The sequence below is a fragment of the Periophthalmus magnuspinnatus genome, chromosome 8 (assembly GCF_009829125.3).
Source record: "Periophthalmus magnuspinnatus isolate fPerMag1 chromosome 8, fPerMag1.2.pri, whole genome shotgun sequence".
In the NCBI taxonomy this organism is placed as follows: domain Eukaryota; kingdom Metazoa; phylum Chordata; class Actinopteri; order Gobiiformes; family Gobiidae; genus Periophthalmus; species Periophthalmus magnuspinnatus.
The window spans coordinates 3,109,937-3,127,482 of record NC_047133.1 but is presented as its reverse complement, the minus strand read 5'-3'; the positions used below and the strand labels follow the sequence as shown (position 1 = coordinate 3,127,482).

Sequence of the window (17,546 nt, the reverse complement as noted above, 5' to 3'; positions counted from 1 at the left end):
TTGACAGGGCTTTTCATGTGAGAAAAAACACCAAATCCCATTAGCCCAACTACACGGACAGTTTCGCAGTGACCCAAGCGCTGCTATCGCCGCCTCTCACCTTCTGTTTGCTAAATGGCTATCTGTGGGCTAAGGAAAGTGTGTAGAATGGATTGAAAACAACATTTAGATTAGTAAAATAACACGCGCGGTGCAGAGGATTCTACCTTACGGCCGCCATGTTCGGTCGGTCGCGGAGCTGGGTTGGACAGGGAAGGGCAAAGAACGTCCACTCCTTGGATCAGTTGAAGTGAGTAGCTACTACAAGCTAACGTTTGCATCTGGGACAACCGATTATAATTAACCCCATTAACTACCAAATAACGTCTTAAAATAGTTTAGGATTGAAGTCCAAGCAGTTATGTAGTTGCATTTTCCACATATTGTCCTTGTGTGGTCGTGCTGGGATATGTTTTACCCAGGCTCTAATGTTTAATGTCCATGTTAAGACAACCCACAGACACACCACTTCAGATTAATTGATAAACCAGAAACCAGTCAGAAAAGCTAAATATAAGTAAGTAGGTGTAATACAGGACAAAATTGTGATTACAGAGCTAGTTGTATCAATGATCAGATTCAGCATTTGTGGATTGTTCTTTTGGATATTTTTTAAGAAACTTGTATGGGGAAATTGCTTTTGTCCCCTATTTGGGAATATTTTATCACTTTGTAGAATGTTAAAACCTGAGGAATGCAAAATATATACATAAATAAAGCCATTTTGACAAGACACGACTATAAAATTATTGCCATGTCCATGTGATAATTTTATATTTTCTTGTGAATGTTTCTTTGTAGGTATTTGTACCATGTCCTGACCAAAAACACCACAGTGACAGACCACAACAGAAATCTGCTGGTGGAGACGATCCGCTCCATCACTGAGAATCTCATCTGGGGAGATCAGAATGACAGCTCTGTGTTTGAGTGAGTCCTAGCCTGTGTCGGCCACCATTCTGTGCTGGCCATGAGAATCTGGAATGTGTTGATTAAAAATAGAAGAACAGAACCAATGTGATCTTATACATAGTGAGACCTTTTTGTGTGTCTGTTTTTGTGCAGCACCAGGCACTAATTATAGTTCAGCACACTGAAAGTACCATCTGATTATTGCAATAGAAAAACTCTTATGCTATAGCAATATTATCCACATAAAGGTATAATACAGCAAAATATTCTATTCCCAATATATAGTTGGTTAGTTATTTCGCTGCAGTTTTTATTAAAAGCTTCTCTGGTGTTGTTCAGTCTGACCAACCTTATCTGTTCACAGCTTTTTCCTGGAGAAGAACATGTTCGCTTTCTTCCTCAACATCCTTCGACAAAAGTCTGGTCGTTACGTGTGTGTGCAGCTCCTTCAGACTCTCAATATTCTGTTTGAGAACATCAGCCACGAGACGTCCTTATGTGAGTGTCGACAAAGATTGTGGTTTACTAAAGCAACAATATTCATCATCATGTTTTAGTTTATATTCCATTAGCAACGCATTATCTGATTAAAGTAATCTATTGTTTTGTCTTAGATTATCTCTTGTCAAACAATCATGTGAACTCCATCATCGTCCACAAGTTTGACTTTTCTGATGAGGAGATAATGGCCTACTATATATCGTTCCTCAAGACGCTTTCACTTAAACTAAACAACCATACTGTGCACTTCTTCTACAATGAGGTAAGGCTGCAGAGAAATTACAAAACTGTCCTTCTGAGCCTGTATGTGATGAAAAAAGCTCTATGACTCTTTATTTGGAGAGCCTTATAGAATGTCCTGTTTCTGTCACTGTTGGGTTTGGTATTCTTATTCAGACGTCTTTATGTCCTCCACACAGCACACAAATGACTTTGCTCTGTACACTGAGGCCATTAAGTTTTTCAACCACCCTGAGAGCATGGTGCGCATTGCAGTCCGGACCATCACGCTCAATGTTTACAAAGGTGAGTGGTCAAATACACATGCACCAGGGGGCGCTGTTAGCCTGTCTACAGCTTTCTGTCCATGTCTCCTTTTTCTGCTGCTGCCAGTAGTGCATGAGCACAACTTCCAGTCAGTAGAACTGCTGTAGTAACTGGTAACAAATTACTATAGTATCAGATTGTTTACTGCATCTTGTCTGTGCTTTAAAATCTATGAATATTTGCTGACTAATACTTTATCTACTACTGTACTACTTTACTAACACTATCTTAAAATGAGCTGTAAACTGGTGGTGAAAAATAAGTTATTATTACTCTGTAGTAAATTAGGAATAAAAGGTCATTCAGCTAGAAAAAATCTATTTGAATATATTTGTTTGGTTTACAGTTGTCTTTTGTCGTGTAGGAGTTCTTCCTTGATGTTAGATGAACTTGTGTAGCTTGTGCATTTGGCTCTCTTGTACAGCTCATGCATGTCCTCTCTGTGCTAACATTGATCCAGCGTTCAGCTGCAGTCACTATCCGAGGACAAGGTGTCATCTCCTCTCCTCTGCATGTCGCATTTGTCCTGCACTGTTGACTGGCTCCAAACAGTGTTCTACCTCTGACATTCTGTTAACTTTACAAACCCAAGTCATGACACTGAAAAAGAAATGTCTTCTAAATTTTTAATTACCCAACAACCTGCTTTCTATTGAAATAAAAAAACAAATTCTGAATAAAATTAAACTTTACTTACTTTGTATTCTATCCCGGTTACATATCTGACCTAATATCTTTTGTTAATAATCCCCATTTCTTTTTGTGTGTTTATGTGTTTTGGAATTGGGTTTGTAAATATCAAAAAGAACATTTGATTAATTGTAACTGTAAAGAATTTTAATCCATTAAATGTAAACCTGAAAGTATGAGATGGCATATCCTGCCCGATTAGTCGACTAAAAAGGTGGCATGAAAAAAGTATTACACATCTCTATGTATCTGACCCAAACTGCTCTCACAAGACTGCACCTGCGTGGAAGTTAATACAAAAACAATTATTCATGCAGAAAAAAGAACTAGGCAACAGTTTATATTTATATAACAACAGATTAAACTTGTGAATCATGAGTTTAATTTGCCTTTTTACACATAAATACCAAAAAATGCCAAATTTTCAGCTAGCTTGCTCACTAACTTCTCCTTTCTGCTTTTGTCCCACATAAACCCATATGATGATCAGCTGACAAATATAAATTTGGTTAGCTGATGGTGTCTTATTCTAACTAATCAACAATGACTAAAGGCCTGCCCCATAGTCATTTCTGTAGTTCTGTCCTAGTAGGCCTTTGCACGTTTATTCAGTCGGGTTTTCTGCTACGTCTTTCAGATATTCCCTGCTAATAATTCCCGGGTAGATTGTCATAGTGGGGGTATTCTATTGTAGACCGTGGTCCAGTGTCCTTGTTTGTACTTTGCGATACCTGTGAGGCCTCTATAGTTCACATGCCACATTAACTCACATTAACCCTGTGTCTGTTTCCCTCACTCCTCTCCTTGTCTCCTCTGCGTGCCCCATCTGCCTAACCGCAGTCTCATGTAAGTTGGTTGATCCATTCATTCAGTCTTCTTCTGGGGGCTGGGTGTACTGATCCGTCTTTTTTTTTTTCTTTAACTGTCAGGCCATGTTGTTTTTTTTAAATAATTGTACAGGAAATGTCACACATGTGCATGCTTATATCCAGCCCTGCTCTTCCTTCCAGTCTTTGTTACACATGCACAATGGATTCTTTTTTTTCAACGCATGTGTTTGCTGCATGGACATTTTACACACTCGTATTATCAGCCAAATACACTGTTTTGAATTGGTGGTTTTGCTTTGAATTCTACTTTCCTCTTTTCAACAAACAAATCTTAAAAACCTATATATACCGTGCAAATCGTGGCGTAATTTACTTTACTTTCTTTTCTAAGTTTTCAGTGTTATTCCGCTGTGCTGTTCTTTCATTCCTGGTTTTATGTTGCTCTCGTTAAAGTAACACCCAGCTTCTGTTCTCCTGACGTTTTAATCAAATACTTTCTTTTTATTGCTTAACTATTGTATTTATGCATGTGATAAGTTTTGATCGTTATATTAGTATGTTAGTGCCATAATTTTGTTCAACTCCGTATTGTATATAAGCTTTATTTATTAACCTGACCTGTTACTTTCTGCAGTGGATAACCAGCACATGCTCCACTACATAAGAGATAAGACTGCGGTCCCTTACTTCAGTAACCTGGTCTGGTTTATCGGGAGCCATGTGATTGAACTGGACAAATGTGTACAGACGGATGAAGAGTGAGTACAGTTTTCAGCACCAGGTCAACGTTTTCGCTCCAAGTGCATTTCGTTTTAACATTATAGTTTGTGTTCATGTGGCGTTACACTCTGGAATCTCCATAGTTGAAAGGTTTTAAGAAGACTCCCGCACTCTGGCTCACTCTTGGATCACTTTTATTAATACAGCGTTACGGTCCTAGGTTAGAAGGACCGAAAAGAGTGTGTGGGAGTCTTATTAACCTTTCAGTCAAGTGCTTCTCCTCTGACGTACCTGCCGCTCAGTCAGGTGTACAGAGTTTACACAGAAAGGAGTCTCCATAGTTCAAAACTGAGCTGGAGGACAGATCAGAATTCTGTGGTGGAATCTGCTGTTTAACTGTCAGATTGAAGATTTGTTCATCTGGTTCATGGTTAATATCTCTGTAATTGCTGGGTTTAAAGTCCAATGATTTGTCTGACAGCATAAATAAACATAAATAAACAAAAGTCAAATTGTTTTTTCACAGTAGCTTCAGAAAGTGGTGCGATATGTGATTACTTTTTTGTTAAAATTACTTTAAATCATGAGATTAATATTTTGAGTTTGCCAAATAATTAATCAGGTTAATTCAACATCCAAAATTCCCCCTTTTTTTCCCCGCAGACACAAAAATCGTGGAAAGCTGAGCGACCTGGTGGCGGAGCATTTGGACCACCTGCACTACCTGAACGACATCCTCATAATCAACTGCGAGTTCCTTAACGACGTGCTCACGGACCACCTGCTCAACCGGCTCTTTTTACCCCTCTACGTCTACTCCCTGATCAGCCCCGAAATTGTAAGCCTCCATCCCAGCTTGTGTCTTCTAACGTAGCTTTTCCTGTACAACCACAACTGATATTTTTACCTTTTGTAGTCTGAAGAGCGAAAAATCAACCCTCAAGTCTCTCTCTACCTGCTGTCCCAAGTGAGTGCAAGGGTTACTTTATATTTCTGAAAATGATGGAGGTACTTATATTAGATACAACTAAATGTAATGTGTTATTTGTGCTCTCAGGTTTTCTTGATCATCCACTACCAGCCTCTAGTCAACTCCTTAGCCGATGTGATTCTCAATGGGGACCTGTCTGTTTTCACGCAGCAGACAGACATCCAAAGTGCACACACATTTATGGTAAGACACTCCAACTCTCCTGATACATAGCCTTGTTTTTGTTTAGTTTTTTTTTACTGATAAACATTTCTTTTGTACTTTTTTTTTCTCCCCACACTCTTAGTTTTGGGGACATTACATTGAGTTTGTTTCGTGGAGACCTAACCTTAACCTGAACCGTAACTTTAACCTACACGTTGTTGGTTTTGTCTCCAGGAGGAAGGCAGGTCCCCACAAATTAAGTGTGTACAGTTGTCCCTCCTTTCACGGTCTTGCTGTTTTGCCCTCGCGATAAACGAGGGACCACTGTGTATAGATTAAGACTCCAAAACACAAAGGCTGCAATTTTTTGAAGTACCATAATTTCCTCTACAAATGACAACTGACAAAATATCTTCTCTAAATATCTGCTACCCCTGTACTGAAATGTGATTCTTGTATTAGTTTCATATTTTAGTCTTTTTGGCAATTCTTCTGGACGTGTGAACTTTGAACAGAACCCTATTATTAAAACATCAATCACAAATCTAATCTCAATCACAATGCTTTACAATTATAGCTTTTTCCCAAATCGTTCAACCCTAATACAGATGAACAGTGACACACTGAAGCATACATGTCCACAGGGACCTGATTGTTGTGACTATATATAGATTTTAGTCCTCGCGATGTGATAAGCAGCAGCCCACACACCCAGCTCTACACTACCACATGCACATAAACCACATGCACTCACAGTCTCGATTCTGGATGTGCCATAGCCTGTGCTGTGATTTCCCCACACCTCCCCCTCTCTCCCTCTGCTTAACCTCACTCCTCTTTTGACACTCCTCTCCTCTTACTTTCTCTCTTTCTGTCTGTATGACTTGTGTTCTTTGATGTCATAACCCCCGTCTTTTGAGCTCTGACCCACGTGTTTTTTTCTCAGAACCTCCCTGACTGAGCTCGTGTCTACGCGTGTTAGACTTGTGGCTTTTGTAAGAAGCGGCCCACCTTTTCACTGAACATAACAAGGAGGGGGAGTGCACTCACAATATCGGTCAACCGCACAACATGAGGACATGCTAGGAACGGTCAATCAATCACATTTTCACACAAATTGGACATGTATACTGTGTACGCAACATGTAATATAAACTGGTTAAGCCACAGTATGTCACCTTTTAACCAAAAAAAAGGCTAAACAGAAAGCTTTTTTGTTTGTTTGTTTTTTTTTTCATTTTGGATGAGCTGTGACTGGGCTTGCATCTTCACAAAACTGACGTGCCACTTCCAAAAAGTTACATACTGTACCTTTTAATAGTTATATATTTAATAGATAATACATATACTTTGATACTTTATACATTTTATGATTGTGTATTTGTATATCATCTTTTGTTTTGTTGTATTTTTTATTTCCCAGTGCTACTAAAATCTGTCACCTGTGGGATTGTATGATTTGCTTAAAGGCCATCAGGTGTACAGGCCGGTGTCAGTGCAGGTGGTTGGTGGCACTTCCTGTGTGTGTTTGATGTGGCAGGAAGTGAGGTCACACGACGGTGCCTTGACAGAGCAGGTTCACCTAACCCAGATCTTTTCCTGGAAGCACTTTTTTCTCTTTCTCCATTGTGCCGCGTGTTTGGGCGCTTGTGCTCCTAGTTACTGTACCTGCTGTTGAACATTTGCATATGAGAAACCCACCCCCCTCCCCCTGCGCGCTGCACCGGGCCCTTTCATGTGCACACTGTAGTTGGCATGCACAGATGTGTGAGTGGTGACCTCCATTGATTTCTCAGCATTGGGCTCAGAGTGTGCGCGGTTTACCAGAACAGCGCACACGTTTGTCTTACTCTGTGGTTTGTTTCGCATGACTTCTCCTTAAGTGTTACACTGTTTATGTGCACCTATATCAGCACACGAGGTTTGCTGTTTGCACACATGTTTTTATTTTTTAACTCCGATGCCCTTCCTATAGCAACAAGGCACATGTTGAAATCCATAAATAGAGTATAAATTATGTGAGAGTAGTGACTTGTCCATGAAAACAAAGGCAGTATGTGCTCTAGTGAGGTTCAGACTTTGTAGTTGTGGGTAAACCTTATTTGTTTGAGTGATTTATAACTCATATTTTGAAGTAACTCTTTATGAAATGGATAGCTCTTGTTATTTCCTATTTTCACTGTCAAACTATTCATTTTTTCTCATTGTTTCCTTTACTGTCAGGCCAGTGCAGGTGGAATGCGTCGCTTCATCAAGCCCCCCGAATCACTGGAACGCTCTCTGGAAATGTCCCGACACCGCGGACGCAAAAAGACCCAGAAGAGGCCCAACTATAAGAACTTGGGAGAGGAGGAGGAGGAGGAGCGGGCGGGCTTAGGAGGGGGTGAGGCCGACGATGGCTGGGACGAGAGAGAGGGGGTCCGGGAGAAGGCCAAAGGTACAGAGGGAGTGGCAGGTGGGAGCTCTAAGGGCAGCAGAGCCAGTGGGGAGACAGCCGAAGGTGAGTGTGTGCCTCACAGGCCACCGTACGTACGGCCTCTGTGTGTTATTATCCTCATCCAACCCACCATCCATAAAACTGCAGCCCTTGTCTCCTAAGGCTTATGTAACCAGTTTTATAATTATATATTTTGTTTTTGTATCCCAATAAAATGAATTGGACTAAATACCACTAAAAGTCACATCACTATTTAATGATCATTATTTAACAGGAGAAGTTAAGCTAAAAAGCCTAACCGCCCATTAGAATGCCCTTGTTTGTCCAGTGTGTACATACACATTTGTTTGGTCTATGGTGGTCCTAGTTCTCTCCCACGGGGTGACACCATTCCACCTCACCTCTCCGTCTGTCTCTCACCCTGGCTCTGTGTGCATGTGTGTTTATTATCACTGATATGAAACAATTCCTTCTCCAGTCATTATTCATAATATTAAATATATTATAATATTCTATAGTTCAAATACTTTGCTAATAGTATCCTGAAGGAATCCTTTCATATCACATCCTCATTGGTGACTCTCATTGGTGTGTAAAGTTTAGAGAAGGTGGATGTGTTTTTGAATTCAGTTTAATGTTCAAGTGCAGTAACTGAAATGTAGTTTTGCTGTGTACAGAAATAGAGATGGTGGTTATGGATAAATCTAAGGTGTCTGAGCTCACTGAGCAGAACATCACCGATGAGGAGAAGACGGCAGCAGCGACCTGCATGTACACACACAGGTAGGAGCACAGATTTTTATTTGCAAAAAAAAAACAAAAATTAAATGTAATGGATCAAAAGACAACAGAAATTGTGATGAATTCTTTAAGAAATTAAATCAAATTACTTTATTTAGAGGAGAACTGTGTTATCCCATTAAACATGTGTGTAAACATGAGAAAAAAAGCCAGAATTAGTCAAAGGGCTACTTTTCATCTGTAGTCCCCTGGCCATAAGGTTAAACGGGTACGTGTTTGTGTTTGTGAAGACCCTTTTTAGACATGGTGTACACGGCCTTGGACTGCACCAGTGACGACTACCAGGCCCTGTTTGTCCTGTGCCTGCTCTATGCCATCTCCCACAGTAAAGGTCAGCCCTCAACTCATTGCCTTTCACTAGAAATGAGCAGACGTATCAAAACAAAGCCTGTAACGTCCCGTGCCTGTGTTGTGCTGTTTGCGCAGGCATAAACCGAGACGTCTTGGAGCGGCTGCAGCTGCCCGCACCAGAGCAGCAGAGGAGCTCCTACAGTGTGGTGCTGGTGGAGAGACTCATCAGAATCATGAGCCATTGTGCACAGCCAGGTACCAGTCTGCTCCACTACTACTATTTTAACATTCTCATATTATCATAACATCCTAAAAAAGTGTGTGTTGTGCCCTATGTTTGTAGACGGCAGAGTGCGCCTCGCCACTCTGGAACTTAGCTGCCTTTTATTAAAGCAGTCCGTGCTCTCCGGCAATGACTGCATAATAAAAGATGTCCACCTCGCGTGCCTTGAGGTAACACACAATACTATTTTTCTGTCCCAACTTTAACCTGCGCTAACTTATCATTGTTTGGTGGACTTTTATACCTTTTGACTTGGAGGTATTGACAAATTACAAGCCTAAACCGAGTGTAAAGTATATTAAAAACGGGGCTTACATTACATCGATTTTTCTGTGTTGTCTCTCAGTCGTCCAGGTATGATTCATAGTAAAAGCAAAATTCAGCATCTTGTTCTCATTTGCAGGGCGCCCGTGAAGAAAGCCTCCACCTACTGCGTACATTTTATAAGGTGCGTTTACAAATCCACACATTAATGCTGCAGTTGTTAAATTTATTTTGAATATGCCGGTGTCTAGTTTGAAAATACAAACCCATTTCCTTTACTATATTTAATAAATTATTTGTCCTATCACAGGGGGAGGAGATATTCCTGGACATGTTTGAGGATGAGTACAGGAGCATGACTGTTAGTGGCCTTAATGTTTTATTCAGCTCAAGTTTAAATTAAAGGCTGTAACTTAAGAGTGGGTGAATAAAGTACTTTATATAACCTGTGCTGCAGAGTAAACCCTTGAATGTGGAGTATCTCATGATGGACGCCTCCATTCTCCTGCCACCGACGGGCACCCCTTTGACGGGCATCGACTTTGTGAAGAGGCTGCCCTGTGGGGACGTGGAGAAGACAAGACGAGTATGTCCTAATGCATATACGGGACAAAGATTTAGACTTTTGTTAACATATGTCCCCTCTCTCTGTTTACGCAGGCCATCCGTGTGTTTTTCATGCTGCGCTCGTTGTCACTCCAGCTTCAGGGGGAACCAGAGACACAGCTGCCTTTGACTAGACCCGAGGACCTGATAAAGACTGATGACGTCTTAGATCTCAGTAAGATACATATTGACTCACCAAATTCTACTGCACACTCAGAACTTAACACCACATATCAACCCATATCCTCCTGATTAACTTAGAACCGATACCTTTCTTCTTCCAGTAATTATTATCTCTGAAAAAAAGAGCTTTTTAGCCTATTGTGAGATAGCATTTCATAGAAAAATGAAGGCAAATTTTAATGTCTGGTGCAGAGATTCTAAGAAAACTCAAGCACACAGTCTCTTTCTCTTTCTCTTTTTTTTTTTTTTTTTTTTTTTTACTTTTGCACATTTTGGTCCCTCTGACTATTTTCAGCCTCTCCTCTTGCACCTGTCGCCCAGATATGCATGTCTGTTCCACTAATTGTTTAGTTCATATTTGCTTTAATTTATAGCATATTTAATTTCACAATAAGACGTGATTAAACATGGAAGCCTGTGCTGCTCTCTGCTCCAGATAACAGTGACCTTATCGCCTGTATGGTGGTCAGTAAAGACGGGCTCCAGGCTCAGAGGTTCCTGGCTGTGGACATCTATCAAATGAGTCTCGTCGAACCAGACACCAAACGCCTTGGATGGGGTGTGGTCAAATTTGCTGGCCTTCTGCAAGTAAGTAATTATATTGTATTAGTTTGTTGTATAGAAATGTTGGGCGTATTCTTGACAGTGTTTGCATTTTTTTATATATATATTATTAACAGGACATGCAAGTATCTGGTGTTGAGGATGACAGTAGAGCCTTAAACATAGTGATTCATAAGCCCAGCTCGAACCCCCACGCCAAGCCCTTGCCCATTCTGCAGGCCAACTTTATATTTGCTGACCACATCCGCTGCATCATCGCCAAGCAAAGACTGGCGAAAGGCCGCATCCAGGCTCGGCGAATGAAGATGCAGAGGATCGCAGGTGAGATCCAGCACCATTGTCCTGCCCGTTCTGTCGGCTGTGTCTAAGACTCTAGGTGTGTGCAGCTCTCCTAGACCTCCCTGTGCAGCCCAGTGCGACTGAAGTGCTGGGATTCGGACAGACAGTGAATGCATCACCAGGAGGCCTGCCTTTCCGCTTCTATGAGCAGTCCAGACGATCCCCCAATGACCCCACCGCGAGCAGATCTGTGTTTGCGTCTGTGGATAAAGTACCAGGTAAAGCACAGGCGCTGTCATTCAGTGATGTTCTATACATTCAATTTTAACTGAATCCACATCCAATAGTTTTAAATAGTCAGTGGTCAATGGTTACAGACAATTCTCTGCCAATACAAGCATCTGGTTTGGAGCTTGACAACTTATTTATTTATTAATTTTTTTAGGAATTAATTTTACTAAATAAAAAGTCTGTTTTATATTCATGAACTTGAGGGAGTATGAGGGAAAAATCCCCTGCTCTAAATCATTTCATGGCTGATATCAGTGTCATACACACGAACACAGCCTTCTGACTCTTTGACCTGAGTTATTTTTGTGAAAATAATTTGAACTTTACAGAAGTCATCCGGAAATCCTTTTAGGATATGATCTTTGAAACATGTTAACTGGTACAGCAAAAGTATTTCTTGAGAAAGTCTGTGTATGACCACAAGTGATGTCATTGTTAACGCTGCGTTCATGTCATACTCAGGCTTTGCAGTGGCCCACTGTGTGTCCCAGCACAGCCCCTCCCCCCTGTCTTCCCCTTCTCCCCCCTCCAGTGGCAGTGGAAGTACAGGCCGTTGTGATTCTGTCACTAACAGTACAGTGTCGACGCAGAGCCCTGCAGGTAACACACACATGTACACACAAACAGGCCTCTTAAAGGGGCTGGATACAGTTTTTTATGTGATTGTAAAAGCAGCTCTACAGGTGTTTTGCTGCCTGCATCTTATTATAGAGTTTTCCACAAACACAGCAAAACTCCACTCTGGCATCTGAAGGTCATGAACTCATCAGGGTCAGTAGTTGAGTTGCTAGGGGTTTGGAAGGTGAGGAACACGCCCGGACAGCTGCAAGCAGTTTCAAATGAACTAGTTCTGTTTTTCATATCTTTAAAACTGCAGTAAAAAGCATGTGCGGCACCTTTTAAGTGCACTATGTTTGACAGATCTCTGGAGAGACGTCCCCGCTATCATTAAGAATGCACGTTATTATTGATCAATAACATTTTAGGTAACTGAATAGATACAATATTTATATATTTATTTATTTTGGATTGAACCTTGAGATGCATCATCTCTTTTTCAAAGGGGTCCTTAATATAGATTAGTTTAATCCCATAAACACCGCATAGCAAAAATATCATGGTGCACCTTTTCAGTACGGGTGTAGGGGATTCATGTGGATTCTAACAGAACAGTGAACAGACATGAGCTAAATCAGTTGTAGTACAAAGGAATGATGCTTTCCTCGGAAGTTCTTTCATATGTGACAGTGTGTACACAAAACAGCGCGGCACAGCTCAAATTGCTTTGCTGCAGCTTCATTGGATCTTTAGACCTGCTGTTTACTACTGATACATTTTTACTGATATCACTGAAGTTGACCAGAGCCATAAAATAGAATGACACTGTTTTGTCCGTCTTTGCAGATGAGAGCGTGTTTTCTGCGTACACCCCCCCTGCTTGTGTAGCACCAGAAGAAGGCGCTCCTGCCTCCGCTCATGGCCCAGCGCTGGCCCCGAGCTTGACTCCGGCCACGCAGCCCACCATTTCCCTCCTCACAGACGACGCCACGGACAGCCTCAGTGTGGAGTCACTCACTCTCCTGCCCCCTGCTGGCTCCCCTCACCTCCACCCCTGCACCAGCGTCGCCCCAAAAGGACAGGCCACCATCATAGAAGAGGAGGAGATGAAGGAGCTAGGACACACGGGGGATGAGGAGGAAGAGGAGACTGATGCTACTGTAAAAGAAGAGCAAATGACAACCACTGATGAAGACTCACCCGAACACCCACAGACAGGTCAATGTGACACCATAGACTCACCTGAACTGGACTAGGAATTTAGCACAAGAAAGTGACCAGTGGTTGAACCACTATAACTCAAACTGCACTCTCTCTGAAGACATGAACTCTCTTCATGGGAGAAGACCTGCTCCAGTGTGTCCTCAGCACGCATCAACAGGCACAACCAGCAACATTTCTACTCATTCTGTTTTCAGAGTGTCTCAAAGGGTTTTAATGGACTTGTTCTGTGGATATGCCCTTAGTCGCAGCTGCAGACGTCATACAAATGTGTTTTTAGCCCTTTGCTTTTAAGTAGATACCATCGGTTCATATTCCACCTATGACAACAGCTGCTGTGTCCCTGCAGTGCGTGGGGTGTGTCTGTGAACGGCAGTGGCACCAAACACTGCTCTACTGTCTAGGGCTGGGTGATATGGTGAGAATAATCGGATGGTGACCTTATCCATGTGATGATATGCCCTTTTGTTTATCATGATTCACTATTTCTCTATTTTATGTACGGTAGCTCTTCACACAGTTTCTCCCACTCATTTTCTCTCATAGGTTAGTCCTTATAAGGCTGTGAGTGAGTGACGGCTGGATTTAACCAGTCACAGTGAAACGTAAGCATTCAGAAATGGCAGACATTTTAAAGGCAATAGAAAAATGCAGTGCACATTAATGAAAATAAAAACTGTGATCTAATTCTTTGCCATATCGCCCATCCCTACTAATGTCTACGCTTTTCACACGGTTTGATTCAAGCTAACGGGTGTGTATCATTGTAGCTAGCATTTAAACAACAAAGAAAAACAGGTATATACTCGGGCTGCGTAGAGTTTTAGACCTTGTGTAATTTTAATTTGCAGTTTTATGACAACATCCCATTTGATAGCGTCCAGGACAGTAAACGCGCACTGAAACGAACACGCTAGTGACAGAGCTAACAGACTGAATGAACAACAACAACGATGACACAGTTCAATGTTCCTTATTGCTGCTTTACTAATTAACTGACATGGCCAACAGCGCGTGAATGTACTGTCAGCTCTTTTAGCACGCACCAGTAACACCAGTCGAGTTCCTGGAAGCACTTTAGAGCGCGCCGGATCGAAACGAGAACTCAAGACCTTCTGAAAATGTTGTTTCTTGAGCCGTGACTAAGCAGTTATTTAGAGAATAGTGCAGCCTCTCACTTTGTGTAATGAGTAAAACAAAGCTTTACTTCTGCAAAAGCTAATCAGAGGTGACAGGTGAATGTAATACAAGTTTCCCAATGCTGGTGTCTCTCTCTCTCTATCTCTATCTCTCTATCTATACGTTTGAATGGAATTTCTTAGTCTATTTTCAACAAACAAAGCACAGAATGTCAGAGCGACCTCTCACGGCCATTGACCTTTGACCTTTTTTTTCTTTCTGTGCCATTATATTGTACAGTCTTAATGATCAGTGGGTTATTTCTTACACTGTACAGTCATCCACTTTATAAATAAGAAATTCAGAGCAATACTCTCTTTATGGAGTTTTCCTCTTCGTATTTCCGTATGGTTTTGTAAATAGCAGCAGAATGGCAGCGGTCGTGATCACTGGTGCACTGCAGGCTTGGCACGGTGACGAGCTGCCGGTGTTCATTTAGAGGTGGGCAGTGTATTGTGTTTGTTAAATAATACTGACATTTTGATGAGTGTCTATGATAAGAATTCAAAAACTGCATACGTTTTTTGATTAAAAGAAATTTAGGTTATACTTTATAATAACCACACCTCAATTAGCAGTAATAAAACACAAACATTGACTCAATTCACAAGGAGAAAATGGTTTATTAAGAATGGTTCACACTTAGAAACTACTTAATTAAAGGGTTAGGAGGTAGAGGATTAGTTTAGTCACTAAGACTTTATCATTCTTATTAGGGATGTACGATAAATAGCAATTTGAATGGTTGAAAGTACGATAACTTCCTCTACAAACTGCAAAATGTGATTCATCTTTTACTTTGCCAGTTCATATTTCAGCCTTTTTATCCCAAAAATCGCAGATATCTTTCTCAAATCGTTCAGACTTCGTCACTAATTAAAGGTTTTGGAGGGAGAGTATTAGTTTAGTTACTAAGTCTGAACGATTTGAGAAAAATATCTAACTGCGATTTTTTTATACGGGAATAGAATAATTGATAAAAAGGCTGGAATATGAACTGGCAAACTAAAACAAGAATCACGTTTTGCTATTTATCATGCAGCCCTGATAAGAATGATTCAGTCTTAGTAACTAAACTAATGCCCTAACTCCTAAACCTTGAATTAGTTACAAAGACTGAATCATACTTAAAAGGGTTTGAAAGTTCGAAATTGGCAAATCACAAAGGCATTTTTTTGTTTTTGCATCTCTAAACTGAAAAATGTGATTCTTGTTTTAATTTGCACTTCATATTTCAACCTTTTTTTCTATTTCTATAATTCTATTCACAGATCAGCATCACAATTAGATCTTTTTCTCAAACCGTTCAGCCCTGATTCTTAATAAACCATTTCCTCATTTTCAACTAAATCTTCGGGTAATTCAAGTAATTAAATGTAGTTTTTCTGAAGTGCTACCAAAACCTCTCATGTAGTACAGTAATCTTTCAGAATTAGGTGTAAAGTGCCACTTCCTAACTTTTGTTTTCAATTTTACTGCACTTTCAGTTTTTGTGCAAGACTGGAATCTCAACCAAAAACATTTAGACACATTCCAGCACAACACTGGATTTCGGGAAGTCTATTTTTGATCAGAAAATGCTAAAAATAAAACTAAAATTAAACGATATCGATACCGCCCACCCCTAGCCCATGATTGTAGTGAGCGTGTGTGTGTTTGTACGCCCTGTAAATGCTTTTGACTGTAAAATTAAGAAAAAAATACCTGCAATAAATTATTCTACTACAACAACAACAACCTCTTACCCCTTCGTACTTCATAGTTTTAGTACTACTTGATTTCGGTGGTTTGCGTTCCTATAAGGGCCTGACTTGTTGACATAAATGCAGCGTGGTGGGGCCCTGTATGATCTTGTGGTCTATACGTGTTTCTCTTCTGCGGTTAGTGTATTCAGAGAAGTCTCGACACATGTGCGCAGACTTGTGTGTTCCGGGTAGTGTTTGCGATGGCTGACATATCGGTAGTATCAAGAAATGTCAGATTTTTGGCTTGAGAAAATTGAAAAACTACCTCTCGCTTCTACTCAGAACTGTTTAGAACGCGCTACTTCATCACTTCACGCGTCGACGTTTAAGAGAAGTGCTGACATCATTTGACATATGAGGATGTAAAAACTGAAAATTTACTACCCACTGTTTCTAAATATATCGGTGTGATTCCGCTGCCCACATGCCCATATTAAAAGTGTAATGTGAAGTCTGCTTTGACGTGTGAACTGAGGTGGAGCGTTACACCTCCTTGAGTCAGAGTAATTTTGTAATTCTCTTATTTAAGTAAAAGTTTTGGCTCCTCTCCCCACTTTGAGTAACTCTATAGTGGAAAAAAACCCACGTGCATGACTTAATCTAACACTTTTTGACCTGTGTAATCATTTAATCATCAGAATTTTACAGCAATCTTCATTACAAATTGGCTACTCCACCCACCTCTGCTCATGGAAGAGGTGGAGCTCAACAGTGATGTCCAGAATGAGCTTACAGAACTAAACTTCCCATTAATTACCATTAAGTTTTCTCATAAACTTTCTGAAAAAAATTATAAAAGTTTGAAAGCTTGCTCAGGGATAATCAGCGACATCATAATTAATAACCACAAGACGTATAATTAAGTTTAAATGTCTCTGAAACTTTATAAACCGACAAGTTATTGAAGCGTTTTACTGAATCTTGTGTTTTAAATGACGTTTTTTTGACCTATTTATTGATATAAGTTTGCACATATCTGCTTATCCTCTGCGATATCTTTGAACTCTTAATATTTGATTTATTTATGAGGAAAAATTAATGAAAAATTTGACTTCTGGATCCTGAGCGAGCGGTCACGGATGAGAAAACACAGATGCTAACTGTTAACTGTAAACTCTAAAACCCTGAAGGCTGGAATGGACAAATTACTGTTTTATTCTTGTCCCACTAGTTTATTTATTTCATCACTAGTACATTCCTTCGCTACAATGCAGTACTATGAGTCACCGTCTGTTCTATAGCACCTGCTTCACGAGTAAAGTGAAGCCGCACCCAATAGCGAATAACTGTTGTACGAATGAATGAATGAATGAACTCTGCCAACATTCAACTTTCTCACCAATAATTTAAAAGGATAAAAATAAACTTCCTCAAAGACTTTCAGTATGATGCGTTTCTCATTTTGCTAGGTTAGTATTCACGCCTGCACTATTAGTATGTCACCTCTGCCCCTGTTTCTGGTAAAAGGCCA

The 17,546-nt window shown here is 40.5% G+C and overlaps 1 protein-coding gene across 3 annotated transcripts; it reads left to right on the top strand.

Annotated features, from left to right (window-relative positions):
- Positions 1-68: 68 nt before the first annotated feature.
- On the top strand, positions 69-16,056 carry clec16a (C-type lectin domain containing 16A). Of its 3 annotated transcripts, none has more exons than XM_033970596.2 (23): positions 69-289; positions 841-969; positions 1,316-1,449; positions 1,566-1,714; positions 1,872-1,977; positions 4,153-4,276; positions 4,902-5,076; positions 5,155-5,205; positions 5,296-5,412; positions 7,597-7,810; positions 8,488-8,593; positions 8,842-8,942; positions 9,038-9,157; positions 9,246-9,355; positions 9,589-9,633; positions 9,760-9,810; positions 9,907-10,035; positions 10,110-10,230; positions 10,675-10,826; positions 10,919-11,123; positions 11,189-11,359; positions 11,835-11,972; positions 12,777-16,056. In XM_033970596.2, exons 1-23 carry the CDS (start codon positions 219-221, stop codon positions 13,184-13,186), a joined length of 3,129 nt encoding a protein of 1,042 aa, XP_033826487.1. In that variant the 5' UTR covers positions 69-218; the 3' UTR covers positions 13,187-16,056. The 3 variants fall into 3 exon arrangements, with proteins under 3 accessions (XP_033826487.1, XP_033826485.1, XP_055079366.1); XM_033970594.2 differs by having other exon boundaries at positions 7,597-7,873; XM_055223391.1 differs by having other exon boundaries at positions 7,597-7,828; positions 12,777-14,933.
- The last annotated feature ends 1,490 nt before the right edge of the window (positions 16,057-17,546 follow it).

Coding starts and splice junctions, on each gene's coding strand:
- clec16a (XM_033970594.2), top strand. CDS start 219: ATGTTCGGTCGGTCGCGGAGCTGGGTTGGACAGGGAAGGGCAAAGAAC. Junction 970..1,315: donor AATGACAGCTCTGTGTTTGA/GTGAGTCCTAGC, acceptor ATCTGTTCACAG/CTTTTTCCTGGAGAAGAACA. Junction 9,158..9,245: donor GAGCCATTGTGCACAGCCAG/GTACCAGTCTGC, acceptor CTATGTTTGTAG/ACGGCAGAGTGCGCCTCGCC.